This window comes from Macaca thibetana, chromosome 1 (genome assembly GCF_024542745.1).
Source record: "Macaca thibetana thibetana isolate TM-01 chromosome 1, ASM2454274v1, whole genome shotgun sequence".
NCBI classification, from domain to species: domain Eukaryota; kingdom Metazoa; phylum Chordata; class Mammalia; order Primates; family Cercopithecidae; genus Macaca; species Macaca thibetana.
Window position 1 is genome coordinate 158,750,881 of NC_065578.1, and position 26,781 is coordinate 158,777,661.

The following is a 26,781-nucleotide window of genomic DNA, read 5'->3' on the forward strand; positions in this document are numbered from 1 at the left end:
TATTTGTAGTGGCCCAGAACTGAAAACAACCTGTAAGTTCAGCAACAGGTGAATGAATGAACACACTGTGATGTTTCCTACAATGGAACACTATTCAGCAATCAAATGGAATCAAACGACCACATGCCACAACATGGACAAAAGCATGAACGTCAGGACAACTGGGTGCTGTGGTTCACACTGTAATCCCAGTGCTTTGGGAGGCCAAGGCAAGAGGATCACTTGAGGTCAGGAGTTTGCAACCAACCTGGGCAACATAGTAAAACTTTGTCTCTGAAAAAAAAATAGCCAGAGGCCAGGTGTGGTGGCTCATACCTATAATCCCAGCACTTTGGGAGGCCGAGGCACTTGAGGTCAGGAGTTTGAGATCAGCCTGGCCAACATGATGAAACCCTGTCTCTACTAAAAATACAAGAAAAATTTGCCAGGCATGGTGGTGCATGCCTGTAACTCTAGCTACTTGGGTGGCTGAGGTGGGAGGATTGTTTGAACCCAGGAGGCAGAGGTTTCAGTGGGCCAAGATTGTGCCACTGCACACTCCAGCCTGGGTGACTGAGCGATACTCCATCTCAAAAAAAAAAAAAAAAAAAAAAAAAAAAAAAAAAGCCAGACATGGTGGTGCATGCCTGTAGTCCTACCTACTCAGGGGGCTGAGGAGGGAGGATTGCTTGAGCCCCGAAGTTTGAGGCTACAAATGACTCTATGATTGTGCCACTGCACTCCAGCTTGGATGGCAGAGTGAGACTGTCTCAAAAAAAAAAAAAAATCAGGCAAAGATGTATGATTGTATGATTGCATGATTCTATTGTATGACTGTATGATTCTATTTATATAAAACTCTAGAAAATGCAACTAATCTACAGTAACAGCAAACAAATCAGTTGTTGTTGGGAAGAGCGGTGAGGATAGAAAGAGCTGGGGGTGGTAGGTGGGAACAAGGAATTACAAAGGGTCACAGAGAAAGTTTGGGAATTCATTATCTTGATTTTGGTGGCAGTTTCACAGGTGTATAGATAAGTCAAAACTATTAAATTGTAAATTTTATAGGGAGTTTAGTCGATATCTCACTTTAATAAAAGTTTAATGGAGTCTTTCTTAGTGGAGTTTATTCTACATCCATTATACCTTAAAGACATTGAGTAGAATCTTGGCCTGGGCTCCAAGACACTATCCTAAAGCCTGGGTGATCCAGGTGATCTGAGAGTCCCTTCCTCCACATACCTGAAGTAGCCCAGACAGTCAGGTGCTTCTTGCTGGGTCACATCTGGCTCTGGAAAAGTCTGTGTCACTTGGTTGGTGGGGATTGAGAAATGATGATGACTTCATCTGCCATTGAATCTACAACCCAGAGGGTCTGTGTTGCTGGGGAGCCTGCCTTGCTGGGTGTGAGGTATCAGAAAGAGTTTTGTCAGGCACAGATCTAGGTCTGAATCCTGTCTTCATCACTTACTGGTTGTGACTTTGGCCAAATTTCTTAACTTCTCTGAACCTCAGATTCATAATGTGTAAAATTCCTAGTGTGAGGGAATGTCGTGAATGAAAAATACGTAGCATTGTTGACACACAAGGACTATGGGTTTACTCAGTCTCCTCCTTTTCTTATCCATTAGAGAAGCTGCCAGTTAAGGACCTTCCTTGTTCTTCCCACCTGCCTTTAGCAATCATCTCTAACATGGCCTCTGTCATGAAGCCTTCATGCTTCCCCTTCCTTAACTTCATGCCAGGTAACACTCGTTTCTTTGTGATGGTATCACACTTTTTACGCATAGTTACAATAGGGATTATAGTGCCTATCACATTGTATTGCAGCTATCTTTTTATGCATCTATTTCCCAGTGGGTTGTAGATTCTTTGAGGTTAGGGATTCGATATTATTCATCTTGAAACCCTCAGAGTGTACTCCGTAAATAATACTCTGTGAATGTGAACGAATGAACAGCCTTGTGGACGCTCCCCTCTCATGTGTCTGGGATTGAACAGTCGGTGTTAATGTGAATCTGGAGATGAGTGTCCCACTCAGAAAAGCCTCTCTTGTAGCTGACACTTTCTTATTGGTCTTTCTGTAGTGATGAGGAAAAGTCAACCAGCTGGGTGCACCCTGGAACAAAGTCACCCATCCAGAGTGGACACACCTCCTGCCCAGGTAAGGATCCTCTGTCCCTGCCTTTACAATCGAGGAGGATGCAATAGCTTGAGGTGGCAGCAGGAATTCTGTGCCCCAACTTTGCTTCTGACTTTTTCCTTTCTCCATGGATGGACTCAGCTTAGCATTTGGACTGCCATCTGGGGGAGACTGCAGGCTGGTTGGAGCTCACCTCAGTGTCTCTCCAGGCTTCCACCTCCAAAATTGGTATCTGAGACAGACCTTTGAGGACAGAGGTTTTTACTCTTCTTTCATCCCTCTGCCCAGTCAGAAAATCCCCTGTCTCAAGGGCTCTTGCACTGACAGAAGCCAGCCCCCAGTGCTGCGCTCTAGAACTTTATGTCATGATGGAAGTGTTCTCTTTCTGCTCTGCCCAATACAATTGCCATGAGCCACATGTGGCAATGAACAAATGAAATACAAGCATCACTGAGGGCTTGATTTTTCTTTTTTTTTTTTTTTGAGACAGAGTCTCACTCTGTCGCACAGGCTGGAGTGCAGTGGTACGATCTCGGCTCACTGCAACCTCTGCCTCCCGGGTTCAAGAGATTCTTGTGCCTCAGTCCCTCAAATAGCTGGGATTACAGGCGTGTGCCACTACACCCAGCTAATTTTTTTTATTTTTAGTAGAGATGGGGTTTTGCCATGTTGGCCAGGCTGGTCCTGACCTCAGGTGATCCACCCACCTCGACTTCCCAAAGTGCTGGGACTACAGGTGTGAGCCACTGTGCCCAGATGGATTTTTAATCCTAATTAATTCAAATGTAAATGGCCCCACGTGGCTAGTGGGAGCGCCTGTTTCTCCCACTGAGGAGAAACGTGAAAGGGGACAAGGCTGACATTGCTGCTGATTATGGAGAAAATATCACTGGTAGCCCTCAGGGCTAGTGGGAAAGGTGGGACACAAACAGGTCAGCAATGAAGAAACAACCAAAGAAAAAGATTTCAGTCTAAGTTGTTGAGGTAGAAACATCAAGACTCACAAGGCCTGGGTACTTTAAGTGAACAGCCATTCATCCTCCTCATGACGCCACCACAGGCCAGTAAGAGGGGGTGTGAGTTACAATGTGGGGAGATCTCTCACCCCCTCTTGCCTTCCAGCCCTTCACTGGACTGAACCCCAGGCGCCTGGTTCCAGGGCCTCCGTCACTCATGGGCATGGCTGGCACTGCTGGACACACAGGATGAAGCCTTTGACTTGTTCAGAGTCCTTTTCTTTTTAGCTTCTGAGCTGGGATCATTGCTGGAAGAGAGAGACTTCAGGGGTCATGGAATTCGACTCTTCATTTTATGGTAGAAAAGTTGAAGAGCAGAGAGGAAGTACCTGGCTCAAGGCCACTTGACTAATAAGCAAAGTGGTGTCATGGTTAAAGTCATACATTTTGGAGGCAGAGAAATCTGAACTCAATTGTGGCTCTATTTCTTTCAGTGTGGTCTTGTACTAGGGGTTTAATTCTTCTTGGACTTAGCTTCTTCATCTTTATAATGGGGAGAGGATTATGAACCTCAAAAAAGTAGTAGCAGGCATTACATCAGAGAGGTGGTTCCGAAAATGGAGGTAGCTGCTGCTGTTATTGTCACCATCATTATTTCCAACTTGCAGCAAGGCCTCCTGACTCTAAGGCCAGGGCTGTTTTCTTCTACCAGGTTGATGGTGGTGTCACCTTCAGTGTCTCAGCTGTTTACAGGTTGAGTCCATTCCCTTCATTATCATCCTAGCTGGAGTGGAAGATGAATACCAGTCTGTGAGCCAATGCTTTCATTTTTGGCTGCAGCCAACTGGTTGTCTAAGGCTGGGAAGGGGTTAAGATGCCCCCGGAGCTTGCCGGGAGGGCAGCTGCCTCAGCGGGCACTCCGCCTGGATGGGAATATAAGCACTCTTGGTGTTGCCCAGGCAGAGAGGGCAGTGTGGAGGGAAGTTGCTAGAAAAAGGCAGGGGACATAATCCACACTGGCCTCTTTCCCAGGCACATCACAGTGCCAGAATTATTTATGATTCTGACCCAATGGGGATCCCTCTACTTGGGGAGGATGCCAACCCACACCCTCCTGAATGGCAGCATCCTCCCACAGAGACAGAGGGGAACAAGTAGCATTTATGGAGCAGCACAGAGGAAAGAGTGTGGGCTTTGGAGGCAGCACAGCAGCACTCACATCCCGGCCCAGACACTTCCTGTGTGTCCTTGAGCCAGTTGATGAACCTGTCTGGGCCTCCGTTTCCTCATCTGTCATTGGTGAAAATGTTTTGGAGGACACCTGTTGTATAATGTTGCTATGCAGATTAAATGCACTAGCAGAGGTCAAGTGCATAGCTTAGAGGAAGGAAGCACTCGCTAAGTGGTAGCTGGTGTGATAGGTGGGCCATGTCCTGGCCGGAGCTGGGCTCGCTGGCTGCCCTGTTTTGCTGAAACAGCACCATCACCGTCAGCAGCAACTGTGGAAATACAGACCCTTGATAAATACAGGTGAATAAAATGAATGATTAGAAACTGGACCCGCTACTCTGCAGAACTCAGGCACTGCTCCCCAGCAGCTGGTGCCTCAAGGCAGCTGCTAACATGGCAGGAGACAGTCAGACCAGCAGAGAATCGCTATGCTTTGTAAGACTTCATACACAAGGCAGGCGTGTGGACTGACCAGAAAGGTGGCAGTCACTGTCCATCAAGAGAATCCCCACCTGTTTTCCAATATGTCAGCCAGGGGCTCGCACTCCCAAAAGGAATGTTCTCAGCCAGCTCCCTGACGGTCCCCACCTCTGACAGTGGACTCTCTTGGGTCTCTCAGAAGGCTCCTCCTCCTCAGCCATGGGGTGAAGGAATCCTGTTTGCTGGGGAGGCGGGATGCTGCCCAGGGTGGCTGTTTTGGGAGAGCGAGTGGGATGATATAGAGCCTACGAGTGATCTTGGGAGATGGAGGTGCTATGCCCACCTGTGGGGGCTGCCTGGGTGCTTCCTGGCCACTGTCAACTTCCTTGCTCACACTGAGATTCTGTGATTCTCCTCTGAGCATTTCCGTGGATAATTTTTTTTTTCAGAGACACTATTAAAGATTGTAAAAACTGCAAGTCTCTTCATTTTCCTGGGGCTGATTTCCTAGGTCCTTGGTGTCCTGTCCAGAAGCAGCAGAGCCTGATGGCCATAACACTGGCCTGGGATTTGGAAACTTGAGTCTTACTCAGATCTTGGGTGTTAATGATCTGTGAAGAGTTCCTGGGGCAAGTGACCTGCCCTTCTGGTTAGATGATCCTGAGGACACTTCTGGGGAACCGTCTGTGTGTTCACTGTTGTATCCAGGGGCTGGCACAGAGCCTGGTGCACAGTAGATGCTCAGCAAAGATTTGTTGAATGAATGAGTGCATCCTACCAGGCAATGATCCATTCGGTCACTTCACCGCTCACTGACGGAGAACATCCCGTCCACTCCCATGTCTCTATTTGCTGGGAATCTCACTGCTAGAAATCATGGACAAAAAAGGATGGAATGGTTGGTTTCAACTCGACTGGCTTATCTTTGGATTTTCCTGACTGTTCAGGCACCCATCCCTCCTAAGTGCAGGTGGGGTTTGTGGGAAGACAGGAAGAGAAGAGAGGCTGATCCCAGGGTATCTCATTCTGGTGATTTTGCTTCCTCACAGGTTTGCCCAAGGGCTGGGAAGTGGATTCCACCCAGGAAGGAGCTGTGTATTTCATCAAGTGAGTAAGACGCAGTTTGCTTTCTGATGTCGCTGTTGGTTCTGCTTTCGTCCTTGTCAGGAGGAGAGATGGTTAAAGTGTATGGTTTTTCACTGAAGGCACTGCTGGGTCTGTGACTGGCTAGGAGGTGCCCAGGCTCCTGAGAGCTGAGATAGAGATGGGAACGTATGTATCAGTGTGCCTGTTTATGTTGGCCTGGGTAGTAACCAGTGTCAGTCCTGGTAAGTTTCCTGAGGTGGGGTGGGTGGAGTTTTGGTCTGGGCTGTACTGGTGGGAGGAGATGGCTCAACAAAGTAGAGGAATGAGGCTGTTCTAGACACACAGGCAGAGGTTCAGAGGCAGGAGATGGAGCCGCGGGGCAGGATGTGGAGCCAGTGGGAAGGGGAGGTGTCCATGGGGTGTACGAAGGAGGACACCAGACTAGTGGTGGCAAGGCCAGCTCTGGTCACTCTTGCTCTTGTGGATGGGGGCACCTGCGATTCTGGGGGAGGTTTGTGTGGGTGGAGATGCTCTATTTTCCTCCCAGGAGTTGGGTAGGCCCCTCTGTGAGCTGGGGAGCCCTTATTTCCTGCCGTGGCTAAAGGTGTGCCTTGGGAAGTTGCCCTGGACTTAACCTTGGAAGCAGAAGACACAGCTCTTTGGGCTGGGGTGGTGCATGAGCTACGCAGTTGAACTCACTTCTCTCTGCCTTGGCCTGGGTCTCTCCATCTCCCAGACAGGCTGGGAGCTGGTTTCATTCGCAAGAGTGAGGTTCAGCGTGCCCAGGCCTGTGGGCCTCACCCTCTGGTCTGGCCTCAGATTCTGCAGGGATGGTGAAGCGCCTCTGCCCAGCTGCCTGGGGCAATGGCACCACCAGAGGGAGCCCCAGTCCAGCCAGGGGAGGAAGGACCTTTGCCTCATCCTCTTTCCCTCCCTCTCTGCTTTGAAATCCTCATCTGTGTGTACTAGGAGGGGTTACCTTTCCATCCCCCACCGCCAAGATCTGCCAGCACTTAGATCTGCCATCATCTACCACCTACATCAGCTTAGCTGCTAACCTATTCTTTTTTTTTTTTTTTTTTAAGACAGAGTCTCACTCTGTCACCCAGGCTGGAGTGCAGTGGTGTGATCTCAGTTCACTGCAATTTCCACCTCCCAGGTTCAAGTGATTCTCGTGCTTCTGCCTCCTGAGTAGCTGAGACTACAGATGCCTGCCATCACACCTAGCTAATTTTTGTATTTTTGATTGAGATGGGGTTTTGCCATGTTGGCCAGGCTGGTCTCGAACTCCTGGTCTCCAGGGATCCATTCACCTTGGCCTCCCAAAGTGCTGGGATTACAGGTGTGAGCCACCATGCCTGGGCCTGTTAACCATATTCTTAAAGCAAAAGCAAATTTTTCTTTTCTTTCTTTTCTTTTTCTTTTTCCTCCTCCTCCTCCTCCTCCTTCTCCTCCTTTTCTTCCTCCTCCTCCTCCTCCTCCTTCCCTTCAAAGTATCTGTTCTGGAAATTATTCTAATATCACATGACAGTTATAGGCTGAGCTTTTCCTAAGTTTGGACCCACATGCTTCTTGCTTCAAGTAAGAATTGTGAATTGTTTCTTCTTTTCTCCCTCTTGCAGATACCATCTTCATATTCCTTTCTGTACATGGCTCTAGAGACTATTTATTAAACACTTTCACATGTATTGCGGCATCTCACCAGTCCCTAGAAACGTACCCGTCCACCTCTCTGACCTTGCGTCCCATGACTGGCCGGCTGTGCTCCCATCTTCCCTTCCCTCCATCATGTCAAAACCATTCCTACCTCAGAGCCTTGGCACTTGCTGCTCCCCCTGCCTGGGAGCATTCTCCTCCCATTTACACACACGGTTCCGACTTCTGGATTAGCCCCAATGTCACCTCCTCAGAGAGGCCATGCCTGACTGCTCTGCCTGAATTCCCCCACCCCTCCACATTTACTTTTCTTCACAGCACCAGGCACTACCTGAAACATGTTTGTGTATGTATATGTTTGGTTATGTATTGCTGGCCCCCTCTGCTGCACAGTCCTGGGAGCAGATTCTGGCTATTGTGTTTTTCACTCCCTCCTAGAACCTTTCTGGTGCATGATAGGAATCCAGTATTTCCTGAAATGAATTCATGCATGAAAAACATTGGGAGATAAACAACAGAGGCATAATTGATTTCTGCTTCAGCTACCAGCCCAGAGCTTTCTTCTGAGCGCCCCCAATTTAATGTATCCAGACTTGAAGTCATTGCTTCTCTGCACCGGTTCCACCTTTTCTAGAAATACCACCAAAGCAGAGCCCTCAGAGATATCCTCAACCTTTCCCTCTCTCACACCTCCCCCACAGGTCCTGTCAATTCTCCTCCCAATTATCTCTCAACCCACCCACTTCTCATCATCCCTATAGCCATGGCCTGAGTTCAGGCCCACATGGACTCTCACTTCTATTATTGTAGAAGCTTCCCAACTGATCTTCCTGCCTCCAGGCCATAATGCTGCAAGAGTGCTTTCCTCTAGAATTCAAATTTGGTCATATCATTCTCCATTAAAAACTTTGCATGTTTCCTATCACTTACAGGATAAAATCTAAATTCCTTATCTGGGCACATAAGGGCCGTCATAGTCTCGCTCCCGCCCCCCTTCCCAGCCTCACCTCCCACACTCCCCAGCTGGCTCTTTAGCCCTCTCCTCTAGCCCTACCAAATCACTTGTGGTTCCCTCAACATCCACTTCCCTTCCATGCATCTGGGCCTTTGTAGGTGCCAATCTCTCCTCACATGGCCTGTGTCCACCTGGGAACACTTGTTCTTCCTTCAAGCCCTGCCCATGACATCACTTCTTCAGCGATGTGTCCGTGTATTGTAGTTATTTGCTTATACTTGTGTCATTTTCCACTAGATTAGTAACTCTCCAACTGGAGCATGTATCACAATCACTGGAGGGTTTGTTGGAGCACAGAGAGCTGGGCCCTACCCCTAGAGTTTTGGATTCAGAGGGTCTAGAATTTGCATTTCCAACACATTCTCAGGTTATGCTGCTGCGGCTACTCTGGGGTCCACACTTTGAGAACCAGTAGCCTAGACTGAAAACTCATCAAGGGCAGGGGCAACACAGGGGGGCCGTAAAGTCCGGAGACACAGGCAATATTGTTTAATCATCAACCAGCCATGAATTCTGTGTTCACATACATTTCCAGACCCGGTGGTCATTCTGTACATCATGCAGCAGCCGCCACTCTAGGAGCTAAGTGCTTTATGACATTATCTCATTTACTCCTCACCGCACCTTTATGAGGAGGTCCTATCATCCTGGTTTTAGCAAATAATGGAAAAACTGTCTCTTCGTATGTGTTACTCAATGTTACAAAGCTTGTATTAATAGAAAGCAAGCGGGGAGGCAGCCTCATGTGTGCTTGATTTCACATCTTAGCATGATGGCACGGCTGCTTCCCAGCATCCTTGGCACCTTGCTTGGACAAAGGAAGTGCTCAGTAAGTTCCTGCTGAATGAGTGAGTGAATGAATGAACGACTGACTCGCTGTTCTTTCCTATTTTCACAGTTCCCACAAAGGTTTATGACATTTGGTTGGTGGATGTGTTAGAAACTCGAACGATTTCAGACATGGATTCCAAGTAATAATAAAAGCCAGACAACTGGAAGAGCTATTTTGTTTCTTTTAGTGTGGATGAGGGAGGGAAATTTCAATGAGCAAATACTGACATCTGCCCTGGAGCAGAGAAGTATGTTAATTGTGTGTCAACAAGCTCTTTCTTTCAGGGTATTTAGGAAGTGACTCTCATAGTAGCCACAACAGACGCATCTCTTGAGTGTGCCTGTGGTTTTAAAGGTGTCATTTACTGGGAAGAGCGGTGGGAGGAGGAGAGAACAGGGGAAAGGTTAAAACGTGGGAGAAACGCACTGCAAGCCTGCATGCACTTACCGCAAGGATCCACAAGAGGGCTCCAGAGCACACATGATGGCCCCACAAGGCTTTCAGGGGTTTGCTCACAGAGTGTCTCCCCAGGCTGATGGCGTCTTCTCGGAGGTGACAGGGCCACCTTTCCCATCCCCTGCCACATCCCAGCCATAGTGGGTCAGGTAGCTGTCTTTCTGATGCTTAAAGGTCTAGCTATGTAACACCCATTCCTGCCCAACAGGAAGTCTTCCCCCGCCCCCTTGTCTCCTTCCCCCTCACCCCCTCACCCCCCTTCCGGCTGAAGCCGTGACACTTGCCAGTTCCGTCCCCAAGGGTGCCTCTCTTTTTCCCCAAGGTTGACAGGGAGGAAGACGTGGCAGGACGCTTTCTGCAGAGCTACACCCCTGATAACCCAGTTCCCAAGCTGGGCCCCTGCGGCTCCTCCACCGAGGGAACCCCACCCAGCCGTTGGTCTTCCTTGTTCTGTTCCGGACGCTTCCTCCAGGAAGGTGCGAGAATGTGCAGGCAGGCAGTCCACCCACGGCCCTGGCGCGCCTACGGGCTGCTTGGCGCTCCTTGAGGGGCTGCGGGGAGGCAGAAATCAGAAGCCCAGATCTCTGCCCCGTGTGCCCCAGGCTGGGTGGTGAGACCCCAGTGAGCCTCCAAGGCTGTGCTGGGTCTTTGGGATTCGTCAGTACAGACCCCAACCCGAACTGCGAGACCCCGGAAGAGGAGGGGCCCTGGGAGGGGCGGTGGAGCCACCAAGAGCGGTTCTGTTGTCTCCAGAAGGCAGACAGGACAGAACACAGGAGTCCTGGGGCAGCAGTCTGGTATAGTGACCCCACGAGCTCTAGGCTTAGAAAGGCAGATAACACCCCAGGACAGTAAAGAAGGAAGCGGCCGAGGAGAAGAGGTAGTGAATGTGCTGGGCTTCAAAGAAGCCCATCTGCAGGTGAGGAAAACAGGCTCCATAGTCAAGTCATTTGTTAAAAGTCACTGAGTTACTCAGGGATGGAGCTGGGCTTCCAAGTCACACAGGTCATAGTTAGCCAGGCGTGGTGGCTCACACCTGTAGTCCCAGCTATTCAGTAGGCTGAGGCAGGAGGACTGCTTGAGCCTGGGAGATGGAGAGCAGTCTGGGTAACCTAGCAAGACTCTGTCTCTAAAACAAATTAAAAAATCAGCTGCATGTGGCGGTGTGCACCTGTAGTACCAGCTACTTGGGAGGCTGAGGAGGAAGGATTGCTAAAGCCCAGGTAGAGGCGGAGGCTGCAGTGTGCTAGTTCATCCCATGGAGCTCCCTTTCCTACCCAGTTGGCATGTTCTGCGAGGAAGAGAGACCCATGCAGATGCGGTTCCACTGAATGGGCAGTGAGCCAGTCAAGTTAGTGGTCGCCAAGACTGTACGGTAGGGAGTGGGGATGGCACCACAAAGGTGGGGAGGACGCGTGTGTTTGGAGACCATAGAAGGTGCCTGGGAAGCTTGGACTTGATCCTCTGAGCAATGGGGCCAAAGATTGTAGAGCAGAGGAGAGACGGGATCACAGAGGTACTTTCTGTGGAATCCTCCTTGCCTCACGCCGCCTCATGCCTTCCCCACCGGAGTTGTTTAGGTGAGGCTTGCTTCTCCTCTTCTGGGCTCGCAGAGCAAGAACTTAGATTTAGCAAAGGGAATTTATTATCTCTGGTCCATCTGCCTCACCTGTTCTTGCTGCAGCTTTAAGATCTTCATGCTACCACATCTCTTCCACCTTAATCCCCCAGATAAAGGCATGCACCCAACACCGACCCTCCCTTTGGCTTCTCATGCCCCCGAAGCTACTCAGATCCCCCAGAAACATTCACACGTCTGGCTCAGGCTTCTCGAAGGATCCGTGGGACTCGTCTGTGGCCCTTGCCCTCTGCCTGCCAGAGAGGAAACCTGCCCAGCAGGCCCATCTGTTGGTCGCCTGCCTTTTCCAGCTGCCTGAGGATTGTGGGGTCTGGGGCTGGGGTCTCTATCCCCCTCCCTGGCCTCCCTCTGGGATGCTGTAATCTCTTGGCCCAACTCCCCTTTCCTCCATTGGCTCTGCAGGGTCAGAGACCCCCAAGAACCTCTCATCTTGGCTAAATGAAAGCAGACTCTCCCCCGCCTGCACCTGGCAGCCTTGCCAAGTCCTGAAGAGCCAGGGCAGGTGAGTTGGGCTTGATCGGTCCTGCCTGGCACCGGGCCCTCATCCACAACTTGTCTGCCCCTTCAGCAGAGCAGCTTTCCTATAGCCAACGCAGGGCTGGCCTGGCATGTCAGCTGGGCAGGGGAACAATGGGAGGTGACCAAGGGTCCCCCTCCCCAAGAGTGCTGCCGAGCTGTGTCTGCTGCCCTAACCCCAGATTCCCGGCTTCAGCCTGGCCTGCCCTGGGGTGGGAAAGACAGTCCCTTCAGTAGCTCTCTAGGTCCCTGCCTTCCTCAAACACTGTGGTGTGCGTGAGTGGGGTGTGGAGCCACTGTCCCCACACCAACCAGCCAGGCTTCTTCCTCCCAGGCCCTGGGAGGGAAGTCTGTGCTCCTGTTCCATCCTTTGCACATTCCTTTACGGATAAGGGCTTCAGTTGGTAAAAATGATATATGTGCTTAGATCACACTAAGAGAGACCCACTTGTATTGGAGTGGAGAGGCTTAAGTTTTTAATCAAGTTGTTCTAATAATAAATAAAAAATGCAATTATCACGTGAGTGGGGCCTTGCAGATGCACTTTCTCTAGCTCCTGCTTCTTGACAGATTTCTCTATTCAGAAGTGACCCCAGAAGCTCATCTGGTTCAGTCCCCAGTTTCTAGGTTTAAGGGGCAGGTGGGACTGAGACCAGTGAGCCTGCCTGGGGTTTAGGTGGGAATCTTTTGTTTTTTTTTCCATCTTTCTGATCCTGTTTATGAAATCAGTGTTTTTTATTACACTTGCCCATTGTCACAGAGAATCTGTGGATAGAGGGAAACCGAGAAAGATGTGGATCGAGGGAAACTGAGGCAGAAAGCAATCTTTGTCTAAGCAGAAACAGGGCTATAACCCTATCGTCTGAAGTCCTTCTGCCTCTGACTCTGAATAATACAGAACCCGGGAACCCCATAGCTTGGCTAGCATCCTTGTTCAGGGTTATCAGAGACCAATTTGGGCTGAGGGCTAGGAGAAGATCCTGGCATCTCATAGTGGCCCCCAACCCTCTCCAAATGTTATTTCTCTAAATTCTCTGTATTGAGGTGGGGGCGGGGGATGGGGAGGCCCCAGGGCCCCAGCCAAGCCCTCCTGACACCTGGAGACATACCCCAGAGCTGAAAGGTGATCACCAGGCTGGCTGGGTGAGGTCCCACACATGATTCCAAGCCCCTGGGCAGTTTCTGGTTCCCTGCAGTCTCTTGTGGGGGACTCTAAAAATGCAGCTTACCCAGACGGTGGCCCTGCTCCCCTTTGGGGGGCAGCCTTGTCCTGGTGGTGGAAGGCCCAGGAGGCTGCGCTGAGCCACCCCATCCTCTCCCTGGCAGGCAGGCTGCGTGGCTGGTTAGCAGCTTGTCACTGGTGTGGATGGAGTTAAACCTTTTCGGGGACTATTTACTCCTGATCCTAAGTGACAGCTTGGGGAGGGAGAGTCACGTGGCCCTGAAATCCCCGGGGGAGCCGATGGAGCATGCCCACAGCTGCCTGTGCCTGGGAAAGATGCTGGATCCTGCAGTCACCACAACAGCATCCTCTCCCTGCGCCAGGGACCTGCCAGCCGGAGAGATGACTGATTAGATCAGATTAGATCCGGAGCCCCGCGCTGCAGAAGGGGGCCCCAGGGGTGGGGGAGGAGGACCCCAGCTGGCCTGAGCTGGGGGAGGGGTGCCTTGGGGCTCGCAGAGGTAGAGCTTTCCAGCGCGGGGATCACACCTCAGAAGCCGGTGAGTCTGTTTTCATGCATCACATAGATGAGGTGGGAGGAGGAAGGCTGGGCTCTGGTCAGGGCTGGCAGCTGCCTGTCTGCCGCGTGAGCCTGGGCTGCTTGCACTGCGGTGCACTGGCTTCCCCATCCCTCATCCTTGGCAGCCTTACTTGGGGATCATGGATGCTGAGAATGCTAATTATAACCCTCCCTGTGCCCCCACCCCCACCTCCAGAGTCCCTGTCAGGGCTGATGCTGTTTAAATTGATTACATTTGAATTGCATCTCCTGGATGAGGGCAGCGTTGGGGCTGGCAGCTTCCTAGGGTCCAGCAGGGTTCCCCAAGCAGGCTAGCACAGAGACGCCAGCCCACCCTCCCTTTAATCCTGCCAACAGGAAGGAGAGATGGAGGGGGTCCAGGGTCAGGCTCAGGTCAGCCCCAGGGGCTCACCTTCCTCAGGGTGGGGAGGGGTCAGGGTGTGTATCATTCTTATGGGTCAGAAGTTGGGTCAAAGGATGACAGAGGCTCTTGGATTCCAATTTCTAGGAGGCCTCTGAGCTCTGGGGGTCTCAGATTTAGTGAGGAGCTCCTGAAGGAGCTGGAGCCTGGTATGTGGTGGAGGGGGGCAGGGAATGAGAGGATGACGTTTATAATGATGGTACCGGGCTGCAGCCAGCTAAGAGCCTCGAGGTATTGTGTGAGGAGTCTGGGGAGAGGAGGACAGTTGGGGAACTGGCCAGAGAAGGGTAAGGAGGGCTACAGTGGAAGGGGAGGGAAGTGGGGCGAGACAGGAAAGTGGTGGGGGCGGAGGAGAAGAAGGGAGAAGAAGGGAGAAGAGGCTCCTGGGAAATGCTCTTTGAGACAACATGCCAGCCAGGGCAGGGAAAGGGGCTGTGGAGCCTGGGAGAGCAGAGATGGAGAACCGGGATAGAGGCAGAGCCATCCCCGGGGCACAGGAGTGGGGAGGGAGAGCTGCAGGAGGGTGGAAGTTGGTAGGGAGGAGGCTGGAGCTCAGAGCTGGTGTCAGAGGAGATTGCAGACTTCAGGGATTGGAGGCTCTTCCCAAAGCCCTGTAGACTCTTTACCCCCAATCTGATCACTTGAGTGGTGCACTCTGCTGAGGGTCTCCTGCATGGTGGGGCAGGGTCCGCGCTGGCAGGTATCTGCCTGAGCCCACTGTCTGGGCAGGTGCGGGGGCACTGTGGGCACCTGCCCTACAAATCTCCCAAATCCTGTCTTCCAGGCCACCCTGGAAGAGTATGAAACTGGGGAGGGCTCCTGTGGCTAGGACAGTTCAGTCGCCAGCTTTCACCCCCGAGCAGCTGCATTTTAGCTTCAGCAGGACAGGAGCAGACCCTGCTGGTGGGTGGAGGGGAGGTGGGAGCGGCTAGGCTTGGGCCTGTCTCCAGGTTGGGGTGGCAGCAGAGGCGGAGGGCTCTACGCCTGGCACTGCCACTGGGCTTTCCTTATGGAAACAAGCGGGTTTCTGTGTCTCCACACAAGGGCGCAGAGTGCTGAGCCACAGATATGAATTATTAAAAGTCCTTGGTTTTCCAATCAGTGGCAAGGTGATAAATGTGTTAGCACTGGTGTGTAATTAATCCTGGCGGGCCGCTGCACACAGGCTGCAGACAATGGGGGTCCCCCCCTTTTTTTTTTTTTGCTGGGCTAGGCTTCTTTTCCTCCTTCCTAGGAAGGTGATGGTGCAGGATGCATTACACAGATAATTACTTTGAATGTGTCTGCCTGGATTATTGAGTTGGATTATTCCTGCTTGTAAATGAAATAATTACTGATCCCCCAGTCAGTGAGGGAGGCAGCCACCTTGGCTCCTGGGCTGACATCAAAGCCCCCACTTTGCCCAGGCCCAGCCTGCAGGCTTGGGCTCACAGAGTGAGCTCTCTTGGTCCAGGGGACTGGCCTAGGCCAGAGTGAAGAAGCCGCAACAGCAGATGGGAGCATGGTGTCAACTGGGGCTGAACAGGCTGCGGTTCTGTTCTCCGAGCCAATTGCCTCATCGTCTTCCTCACAGCCTGTTGTGAATTTGCTGAGGTCATTGGCACTGGTCTTGGCGCACGCATGGGCCCCCCCAGAGGAAGGTTGGAGCTGGGCCTCACAAGAGAGCTGCAGGATTTGCACTCCCCTGAGCTCTGGGGTGAGGCGAAGGGGCTCTGGAAGCCGGGGCTTAATGAGGGGACTTTAGCAGGTCAGTCTCCAACCGCTGAAAGCACATTCAGAGAGGAAGAAACGACTGTATTTTGGGAGACATTTAGAGTAAGTGGGAGCAGCAGGAACAGAAGTTGAGGGTGGGCCGAGAAGCCTTCTCTCGGCCATCTCTCCGTTCAGGGGGCTCCTGCTCAGCACCCTCAGCCTTCAGACGCCCCTCAGAGACTCTCTAGTCCAGACTCCCTCCACATCCAGATGAGCCTTCCTCAGCCTCCCTGACAGAAGCAGCAGCCTCACTTGGATAATTTCAGCGACAGGGAGCTCATTACCTCACAAGGCAGCTTCCTCTGTGGTTGGAACATTCTTCTATGTTGAATCAAAATCTGCTGACTTCTAAGTTCCACCCTCTGGTTCTGATTCTTTGAAGCTGTGCAGAACAAGTCACCTCTCTCTTTTACATGGTGATAAAAATAGTTTTCTTTTGATTAAAATAGTATATAATAGTCAGTGTGTGGATGTCCTATGTTTTACATGATCATTTCTGTACTGGACATTTAAGTTGTTACCTTATTTTCCTTTTACAGATAGCACAGGAGGAACATTTTTGTTCGTAAGGCTCTTTCTGTGCTTTGGGTGACTTAGGATAAATTCCAAGGCATAGAATTAATATGATGAAGGGTATACATTAAAAGAATTATTATTCTGTGAGTATAAAAGTAATACATTGTCATTTAGAAATGTAGGAAAACCTAAAGAAAAGTTAAGAATTACCCATAGATTTGATATATAATTTTAATTTTGGTATATTTGTACTTTTATGAATTCACGCATGAATATATGTCTAGATTTATCATCACAATACGTATATACATATCGTTAAAATCTTGGCCCAGATGTGTATTATTGTCAGTTAAATGGAAAGCATTTTTTCATATTATTAAATATTATTTTACAGCGTTATTACTGTTATTATTATTATTATTAGAGACAGGGCCTTGTTCTGTTGTCCAGGCTAGAGTGCTGTGGTGCAGTCTCTGCTCACTGCAGTCTCAACCTCCTGGGCTCAAGCAATCCTCCTACCTCAGCCTCCCAAGTGGCTGGGTCTACAGGTGCATGTCACCATACCTGGCTAATTTTATGTATTTTTGGTAGAGACAGGGTTTCTCCATGTTGGCCAGGCTGGTCTGGAACTCCTGGGCTCAAGTGATCCACCCACATCTGCCTCCCAAAGTGCTGGGATTACAGGCGTGAACCACCACCTCTGGCCTTTACAACATCATTTTAAAGTGGCTGCCTCATATTCATCATATGCCTTTTCAATTTATTTGCTGATTTAACCCCTATGTTAAATTAGGTATTTCCAATTTTCTACTTTTATAAACAAGGCTACAATGAACATATAAATATCTGAATCTTCACACTTATCAATAATTTTTTCCCTTAGGTTGCATTTCTAGAAGTGAAATTGCTACATTATTAAAATATTTTGCCAAATTCCTTGTTCAAAAGCACTAATTTACATTCCCAGCAGCTGTGTCTGAGAATGGATTTTTGTGCCATGAGCATCAGCATTGAGTATTACAATCTTTTTCATGGTTTTCATGTATTGTTTCAATCCATTTGTTTGATTGGGAGCGAGACATACAATTTTTAAAAAGAGACTTATCAAATGTGACATTGTCCGTATTAATAGCAATGCAATATATAATATGTTCATATAATAAACATATTTATGTGTTTGAGTCTTTGGCTTTTCTTAAAAGGCAGTGTGTACAGAGTCATTAAGATCACAGTTGGCCGGGCACAGTGGCTCACGCCTGTAATCCCAGCACTTTGGGAGGCTGAAGGGGGTGGATCACTTGAAGCCAGGAGTTTGAGACCAGCTTGGTCAACATGGTGAAACGCTGTCTCTACTAAAAATACAAAAATTAGCTAGGTGTGGTGGTGGGTTCCTGTAATCCCACCTACTTGGGAGGCTGAGGCAAGAGAATCAATTGAACCTGGGAGCAGAGGTTGCAGTGAGCTGAGATCGTGCCACTGTACTCCAGCCTGGGTGGCAGAGCAAGACTCTGTCTCAAAACAAACAAACAAACAAACAAAACATAGTTATGGGATCAAACTCAGGTTGAATCTGGAATCTACCATTTACCAGTAATATGATGCTAACAGTGACTTTACCGCTTTGTGTCTCAGTTTCTCCATTTGTAAAATGAAGATAATGCTTCTTGTGAAGATAAATGAGGTTACATATGCAAAGCACATAGAATCCTGCTGAGCAGAATAAGTGACAAATGTGTTTGTTATTATTACCTTGTTGATTTGCATGAGAAACAGATATCTGAAGATAGATATCATCATCTGTCTCCCTCCAAGCCCTCCCAGGTCTCCTTGTTCAAGGCTAAGTGCCCCTGTTCCTCCAAAGACCCTCAAGTTCTTTCCTGAGCTTTCCTGGGGCCCCCACATGAACTGTGGCCTCACTGGCACAGAATGTGGTGAGGTGGCCACACACATGCCCAGGGTAGCCACTTCCTCCAGGAGAATCTCCTGGAATGGCACACTTGCTGGGGGCTTCCTCTGGTAGGTGCATGGATGAAGGGAGTTGGCCCTCTAGTGTCTCCTGGCTTATAGGATACTCCACTGGAGCTGGTACTCCTGCAGCCCCGTCCACGCCCCTGCATGGCCATGTGCACATCCTGTCTTGGATTTCTTCCTTATCAAATCTACCCAGCATTTCTCATTCCCATGAGACCTCTTTGCACTTTCAAAAGTAGCACAAGCTGATCTGATAAACTAATTATGATCCATGTGTTAGCTCCTGCTGTGGTCGTGGAGAGAAGGCTCATCTGGAATTTGAAGACATGGGTTCAAATCCTGGCCCAAGTAGTAGCCATATGATTTGCAGAAGTTACTTAATCCTTCTGAGCTTTCATTTCTTAGCCTGAGAACTGGAGTTTGTATCACTACCACCTACCTAGCTGATACCTAGGTGAGTAATATACATGGAAGTGCTTTGTAAACTGAGAATAATCACACAAATGTCGGTTACTGAACATCATGTTTCAGAAGGCAAAGCTTTAACTCAAAGACCAGACAGGTGCTGAGGTGGATTGGTGGGAAATGTGTTTAGCTGGTATTCAGGGATACTGTCAAGTCCTCCCAGGTCACCCACTTAGTCTCTGGGGAGGATTGATCCTTAATGCGTGAATTCAGGAAATAGAGCTGGAGGTGCCAGTGCTGATGTGATAAACATGCATCAGTGCTGAGGCTTCAGGGTAGCTGGTCCACACTGGTTTCAGCTATGACTTCCTCCGGTTAGTTGGAGCTCCACTTCTGCAGCGAGACGGCCTAGGGCCCTCCTTAAGGAGGAGGTGAGGTCCCTCCTTAGCTCTGACATCATCGTGTCCACCCAGTCTGGCTCATCATGACTTGAGAAGAACAGGCATCTATAATTGCAGGTTCCAATTTGCTTTTAATTAGCCAAATGCTTGCAATTAGCCTCTTAAATTCTACCTAGCCTCAGGTGGTACAGTCATTGTTCTGGTTTTGCTTGGTTCCTGGGATCACATGAGCAGCAATGGGCTATCCAGGGACTGGATCCAGGCTATCCAGTAATCCTGCTAACGTCACTTGAAACCGGGGCTGTCTCACTGGGGAATTGAAGGGGATGGGAGCAGGGAAGAAAAACCTGCTTTGGTGGGGTAGTGCGGGTGGGAGTGTGGTGATGGAGGTGTAGTGCTGAGAACTGTTCGAATGACAAGTGAAGTCTAGAACCCAGGTTTCCTCCTCCTAACCCAATGCTCTTCCCCTTCTGAGCCTCAGTATCCTCATCTCTAAAATGGGAATAATAATTCCCGCCCTGCCCTCATCACCAAGAATCAAATGAGTTAGTGTAGGAAGTAGGTGTGAATATGAAGCAATGTGACCTGAAAGTCCATGATCACATCAAATGTGAAACCTCTTTAAAGTTCTCCATATGCTCCCGGTGGTCCTGGCCACTGCTTCTTGGACTCTGACCTTCTCAATCACTTCTCTACTGTCCAGTAATTCCTGACTCCATTGTCATCTAATCCTGCCAACTCTCCCCCCAACTATGAGTGATTAGAGGGCAGTATTTAGCACATAGTAGGTGCTCAACAAATGTTGGTTGGATATATGAAGCTTTGGATGGGAGGGTTAGGCCCAAGGAGCGGGCACAGAGAAATGCTCATGAGAAAGCCTTGGATGGGGCAGTGGTGGGGAATTTATTCCCTGTTCTCCTCAGTCTTGCGTCTCACTCCTCTGTACTTCTTCAAGGCAAGAGATGGCCTGATTTGTTTTATTTGTATCTGTGATGTTTCACACAAAGCCAGGCACAAAATGGTTGGTAACTGCTTTTTGACTGGCTGAGTGAATGAGACAGGGTGATGTGGTAGAGACAGCATGGAATTAAGTGGTGAGTAGAACTTGGGAGCCTGGCCCTACCATTTTCTTTGGGTACATACTTACTGCATGCTCTTTATGTACCAGGCGGGTACTAGGTTGCAAAAATGAATTTTTATTTTGATTTATTTATTTTTGAGATGGGGTCTCACTCTGTTCCCCAGGCTGGAATGCAGTGGCACAATCATAGTTCACTGTAGTCTCGACCTCCTAGGCTCATGCAGTCCTCCCACCTCAGCCTCCTGAGTAGCTGGGACCACAGGCGTGCACCACCACACCTGGCTAATTATTTTATTTTTCATACAGACTGAGTCTCACTTTGTTGCCCAGGCTGGTCTTAAACTCCTGGGCTCAAGTGATCCTCCTGCCTCGGCCTCCCAAAGTATTGGGACTACAGGCGTGAGCCACTGTGCCCGGTCAGAAATAAATTTTTAAACTCACAGTCTTGTAAGGGAGCAGATGAGTGAACAAACGACCATGCTGTATATGATAGAGACATATGCTACACATGTTGGAGGCCAAAAAAGAAAAGGATAGACTCTCTTAGGGGGTTCCCCAAGGCAGGAACCTTAAGCCGGGTCTCAGCTTGGGAAAATTACTTTAGTTCTCTGGGTCTCTGTTTCCTAAGCTATCCTGTTAGGAGACTGAAGTCTTCTCAGAGGTGAGGATGAAATGAAATAAAATAATATGAAGAAAATGTCTGGCATTGGATAGTCCTTTTTTCCCTTTCTTTCTTTCTTGCTCTATGGCCCAGGCTAGAGTGCAGTGGTACAATCTTGGCTCACTGCAAGCTCTGTCTCCTGGGTTCAAGCAATTCTCCTGCCTCAGCCTCCTGAGTAGCTGGGATTACAAGGCATGTGCCACCATGCCAGGCTAATTTTTGTATTTTTAGTAGAGATGGGGTTTCACCATGTTGGCCAGGCTGGTCTCGAACTCCCGGCCTCAAGTGATCTGCCTGCCTTGGCCTTGGAAGTGCTGGGATTACAGGTGTGAGCCACCACACCCGGCCTAAATAATTTTTTTTTTTTTTTTTTGAGATGGAGTCTTGCTCTGTCACCCAGGCTGGAGTGCAGTAGCGAGATCTCGGCTCACTGCAAACTCCGCCTCCCAGGTTCAAGCGATTCTCCTGCCTCAGCCTCCTGAGTAGCTGGAATTACAGATGTGCACCACCACGCCTGCTAATTTTTGTATTTTTAGCAGAGATGAGTTTTCACCATGTCAGGCATGGTGAAACTTAATAAAAGTTCAAAATGTCACCTTGAAACCAGGACGGGGATTGGTTGGTGGGGGGAGCTTGGGGAGGGCAGGAGCTGAAGGAATTCTGGTCCCTACACAGCCTCACCCTCTCTTTGCCGGTTAGTATCCATTCAGACTTGAGTAAGTCCCTCACCTTCTGTAAGTCTCAGGCTCTATCTGCGAAGTGAGGATAATACGCTTGTTGTATGGCTCAATTGAGAAACTTCACACAAGTCACCTACAACATGCTAGGCACATAGTAAGTACAAGAAAATATTAGCCCTTCCTTATGATTTTTACCAGCATATTTCACAGAGAGACCACATCTGCATGCTGACACACGCGTGTTGCATGTGTGTGGACTCCCAGATATGCTCAGGAAGGGCGGAGGGTGAGAGGGCCTGGGGTTAGGCTGTGACAGCTGGCTGCTGCTCAGTCTGAGAAGCCTTCCTGGAGGTGAGGCGACTGGAACTCTGTAGAGAAGGTGGGAGGGGTCAGGTTCGGCTTGGGTGATGCAACTGGGGAGGACGGCTTGTGGTTCATGCCCAAGTTGGGGGAGCCTGCTTCATGGGAAACATGTCAAAAGGAAAGGTGGCCCCTGACAGCAGGAACTTAGTTATCTCAGGCACGTAGGCCACCTTCCCCCCACACCCCACTCCCCCTGCCTGGGCCAGTCCTGCCAGCAGCATCCCAGCTGCTCGGTAGCCCGGCTGGTCCCCTGACCTTCCTAAGCAAGGCAGCCTGGCGGCCATGCTGGGTTGCCGTGGTAACTGGCGGCCTCCCAGCTGGGTTGCCCGGGTAACCGGTTAGCTGGCGTTCGGAGAGGAGGGTGGTGAGCTGGGGGAAGTCAGCCTCAAAAGAGGCAGAGAAGGACAAGGGCTGGACAAGGAGGAAGACAGATCCCAGATGCCCCCAGCACAACCCTCTCCTCTCTCCCTCATGGGACTGGGAAAGCCAGAAAAAGGCAGGTAGGAAAGAATGTTGTGCTGTTTCCGATCCTTTGTGTGTATGTTTTGCAGTGTGAGTCATCTTGGCCCTCATGGGACGTTTAGGGGATTTGACAAGGCGGCTCAGGAGCTAACCCTGGCAGTGATAAAACCAGGGGCCATCCAAACCAAGACGTCAGTCCTGGTCCTTCCCCCGCCCCCCATATGCCAGACAACTTTACCTCTTTGAGCTTTGGTTTCCTCATCTGTAAAATGGAGGGGACTTGGACCTCCAGGGCCCATGTTTGGGGGCTGTGCCTGGCACTGTCAGCAGTGGGTTTCCTTCGTCTCCTTCCATAGTGATTTTTGATTCGGTGGCTGCTTTCCAGCCTGTGAACAGCTTGCACCAGAGGCCAACCCTGCTCTGAGCCCAGCCTTGCAGAGGGGATGGTGGTGGGATGGCTAGAATTCTTGAGAAATTAGACACATGGCTCTTACCTCAAGGAGTTTACTAGCTCACTCTGCTGAGGGCAGATAGCAAGTTACACAGGTGGAAACGTCTGCAAGAACAAGAAAGGTTTTTTTTTTTTTTTTTTTTTTTTTTTTTTTTTTATAGACAAGGTCTCACTCTGTCACCCATGCTGGAGTGTCCTGGTGAGATCATAGCTCATTGCAGCCTCGACCTCCCTGGCTCAAGCCATCCTCCCACCTCAGACTCCCAAGGAGCTGGGACTACAGGTGCTCACCACTGTACCCAGATGATTTTTGTATATTTTGGTAGAGACCATTTTGCCATGTTGTCCAGGCTGGTCTTGAACTTCTGGGCTCAAGTGATCCATCTGCCTCAGTTTCCCAAAGTGCTGGGGTTACAGACGTGAAGCACTGTGCCTGGTCAGAATGTTTTAAAAGGAAGACATCAAAATTTTTGACTGCAACCAGTAGAAATACATTCCAGGAGCACATGTGTGTTACCCTTACTGTAAGTGGCGCACGTCATATTGCAGTCTTGTCTGGCCTATACATATTTATTTTTAAAGATTGTCTTCACCCTTCAACTTGCTTTCACACTGACAGATGAGTCACTTCTTTCAGTTTGAGAAACACTGAGAGAGCATGCACACTAAGGCTCTTCAGCTATGTATAGGCCCTCCCACCGCTCTCACCTTCCAGGTACTGTCATCTGGGGGATCCTCGCCACTCTGATCTATGAGGTCACCAAGACTCAGAAGTCTCATGACTTGCCCAGGGCCAGAGGCAGCAAGTCCCGGAGCCAAGGCTCGAGCTGGGTCTCTGTTGCTCAGGTCCACAGCCCACGCCTACACCTGCTGAATCTGCTGCCCAGTTTTATTCCTGCTGTGAGGAGAACTCAAGGAATCTTTTTTTTTTTTTTTTTTTTTTTTTTTTTTTTTTTGAGATGGAATCCTGCTCTGTTGCCCAGGCTGGAGTGCAGTGGCACGATCTCGGCTCACTGCAACCTCTGGCTCCTGGGTTCAAGTGATTCTCCTGCCTCAGCCTCCCAAGTAGCTGGGATTACAGGCACACACCACCATGCCTGGCTAATTTTTTTGTACTTTTAGTAGAGACGGGGTTTCGCCATATTGGCTAGGCTGGGCTCGAACTCCTGACCTCAGATGATCCGCCTGCCTCGGCCTCTCAAAGTGCCGGGATTATAGGCATGAGCCACCGCATCCGGCCAAGAACTCAAGGATTCTTATAGGGAGAGAAACAGAGATCTCAAGATCCAAACGGTTCCCAGGTGTCTGTCCTGGCCCCCTTAAAACTGAGGGCCTGGAGCCAGGCCTAGAACTCAGGCTCCTCTTGTCTGCTGTCTTAGGGACTGCAGAGGCGGGGACTGAGGAGAACTGCGAAAAGAGAAGGCCAAGCTTGAAGCAGTCTGGGTGTTCCCTCTGTGTCTGAGGGGAGTCAGCCGGGGAGCATGGGTGAGGCTAGCTGTGAGGCTGAAGCTAACCCCTCCCGACAAGCTGTTCTGGCTGCCAAGCGACTGGACCTCACTGTGAGGGCAGACTTGGTGTCAGGGGCCCAGGCCATGGCTAGGGGCCTCAGGCTTCTGGGAGGTTTTTCGACAGGAAAGTCTTAAACCAGTCCCCAGAGAAGCCCATTTCTCATTGTCTATCTCCCATCTGACAATGGAGATGACAGTCAGCAGGATGCCTGCCAAGTGTGGCCTTGAGCACAGGCTAAGGTCAGCGCGGTGGGGGAGGCAGCAGGGGGGTTTGGCACCAGGTGGCTGAGGTTGGGAGTGGCTGGAGCGAGAGGGGCGTGAGTGGCTGTGGAATACCCAGGTCGAATGCTGACCCTATAAATATTTATTGTGATAAAATAAAGATAAGGCTTGGAATGAGAAGCAGGAGTAAATGAAGGAATCCACACTGCTCGGTTCCGTTCTCAGCTGTGCTGTGTGAATTTAGCCTGTGTGTCCATCTCTCAGGACCGGGTTGGTTTTTGTGGGGTTCAGTAGCTGATACTGTTCCTGCCCTTCCCACATGAACTTTGCCTTTTGCAAACAGGAGAATGGGCAAGGCATTTATGGCTGGGAGACGTTTCCTTGCTGTTTGGGCGTACTCTCTTTTCAGCTTCAAGCTGCCCGACCTGCCCTGTGTTGAAGGGAGGGCTGAGGGGTGGCTGATGGCTGAATTAGGGCCCGTGGCTTGGGGAGGAGGTTGCAGAGGGTCAAGAAGCTTCAGCTCTAGCTGTGTCCTTATCTCTCTAGGCTTCTTATTAATTTACTCAGCACCCACTGCTTTAAGCAGCATTTCCAATTGTAAAAATGAGAGCAGCCAGAAGGTATCTTGTCCAGGCTTTTGATTTGGTATTTCCGGCTCTTGGTGCCTCTGTAACATGTTGTGTTACAGGCCAGGGTAGTGGGTGTGTGCGACTAGGAATTCCGCTGAAATTCAAGTGGGATGTACGTTTCTAGCTCCAGCTGGGTGAGTAGAGGCTGGGGAGATGGCGGGTTTCTGATAAGGAGAATCGGTACTTCAGGATGGTACCAGCCGGCAAGAAGAGCATGCCCGGTGCTTCAAGGAGAACTGATTTACACTCTGAAGTTGAATGAATATCTTTCTTGTAGGAACCCCTAATCTCTGCATCCATATACTCTGCCATCTACCTACTCAATATGCTCTATTCCCCCAGCTTGTCCAGGGTGACCTTTGATTGCCTTGGAAGAGTCTATTTCTGAGATGATGGGCCACTTACCCATGGCCACATTGGGAAGTGAGGGAGGAATCAGAATTAGAATTTATGGATGTTTCTGTGTTTCCTGCTGAGCCATTTTCTTGCCCCTCATGTGACCCAACTGTGAGTGCGGGTGTGTATTAGCCAGTAAGAGCAATGGAGGTGAGGGGGATGTGGTTATTTATTTGACTCCAGTTTGTCATGGCTCCCCCTGTGGTCATGGCTCATTTGTGGTGGCTCAGAGCTGCCCAGCTGGCCACCCCTCCCCAGGTGCCCAGACCCCGTGTTCTGGAAGAGGAAGGTGGTAGATGCTGCCTCCTCTAGGGGCAGTGAGAGTGAGAGTGTTTGCTGCTCTCATGTTCCCATGCATACAGAGAGGGCGGGTCCGCTGCTCTAGGTATAATCAAGGGGGCCGTCAGACAGTGCAGAAATCTAGTCACAAAGCAGCTGAGGCAGGGCTTAGAGGCAGAGCTAGGGTGGAGGGAGAATCAGAGACCACACCCAGTGCCAGTAGTCTTCCTTGCTCCCTGCTGCCCACTTGCGATTGAGGAGGGGGCTATCCAATGGGGCAGCAGCTCCTCTAGGAGCCTTAGCTTCCCTTTACAGAACAGGCCTTCTCTCAATCCAGAAACCAAGTGTCCTCACTTAAAGCCAGCTTAACCATCTGGTGGTGGCTAGCAGGGTGAACTTCCCTCATTCTCTTCTTTTCCCTGTACTCCCCTGCACACCTTTCTGCTCTTCCTTGCTATCCCTGTAACAGGGTCACTTTTCTTAGTGTGTTCAGATGTGAGCGTGGACAGCAACTGGGAAGTTAGGTGAGCTGATTTTCTCCAGGGCCTCTGGTCTCTTACCATTAAGGTCAAGTGACTCAGCAGAGAAAGGAGGGTTTGCTCCAGTAACTTTGTTGGGGGGAACCCGCTCCGGGATCGGGGGAAGCAGAACATAGTGTGGGGGAAGACGGGACAGGAGGAGTCGTTGGTGCCCCTGCTGTTCTTTTCAGGGAAATGCTAGAGTGCCCCCTCCTCCACCAGCTCTCTAGTACTTGTGCTGTGGGTGAGGCTGAACCCAGGTCGCAGTGCACGTGGGTGCTGAGGGAGTGTAACGGGGAGATCCTGTGACATCTGCCTCGTGGTGGCATCCAGACCTGAGGGGAGCGGGAAGAAGAGAACCTGAGACCTCTGGAAAGAGGCACAGCAGAGATGGG

The 26,781-nt window shown here is 50.1% G+C and overlaps 1 protein-coding gene across 18 annotated transcripts in view; it reads left to right on the plus strand.

Moving 5' to 3' along the window:
* Positions 1–26,781, plus strand: part of PLEKHA6 (pleckstrin homology domain containing A6) — a 156,703-nt gene that overhangs the window by 4,506 nt on the left and 125,416 nt on the right. For 14 of the 18 annotated variants that reach the window (XM_050762411.1, XM_050762368.1, XM_050762377.1 and 11 more), the window contains exons 2-3: positions 2,067–2,143; positions 5,778–5,835. In XM_050762411.1, the coding sequence (XP_050618368.1) occupies positions 2,067–2,143; positions 5,778–5,835 (135 nt within the window). Of the gene's footprint in view, positions 1–2,066; positions 2,144–5,777; positions 5,836–13,258; positions 13,651–22,248; positions 22,422–26,781 lie in introns of those variants that run through there. The other 4 variants (XM_050762494.1, XM_050762484.1, XM_050762492.1 and 1 more) reach the window with 2 other exon arrangements.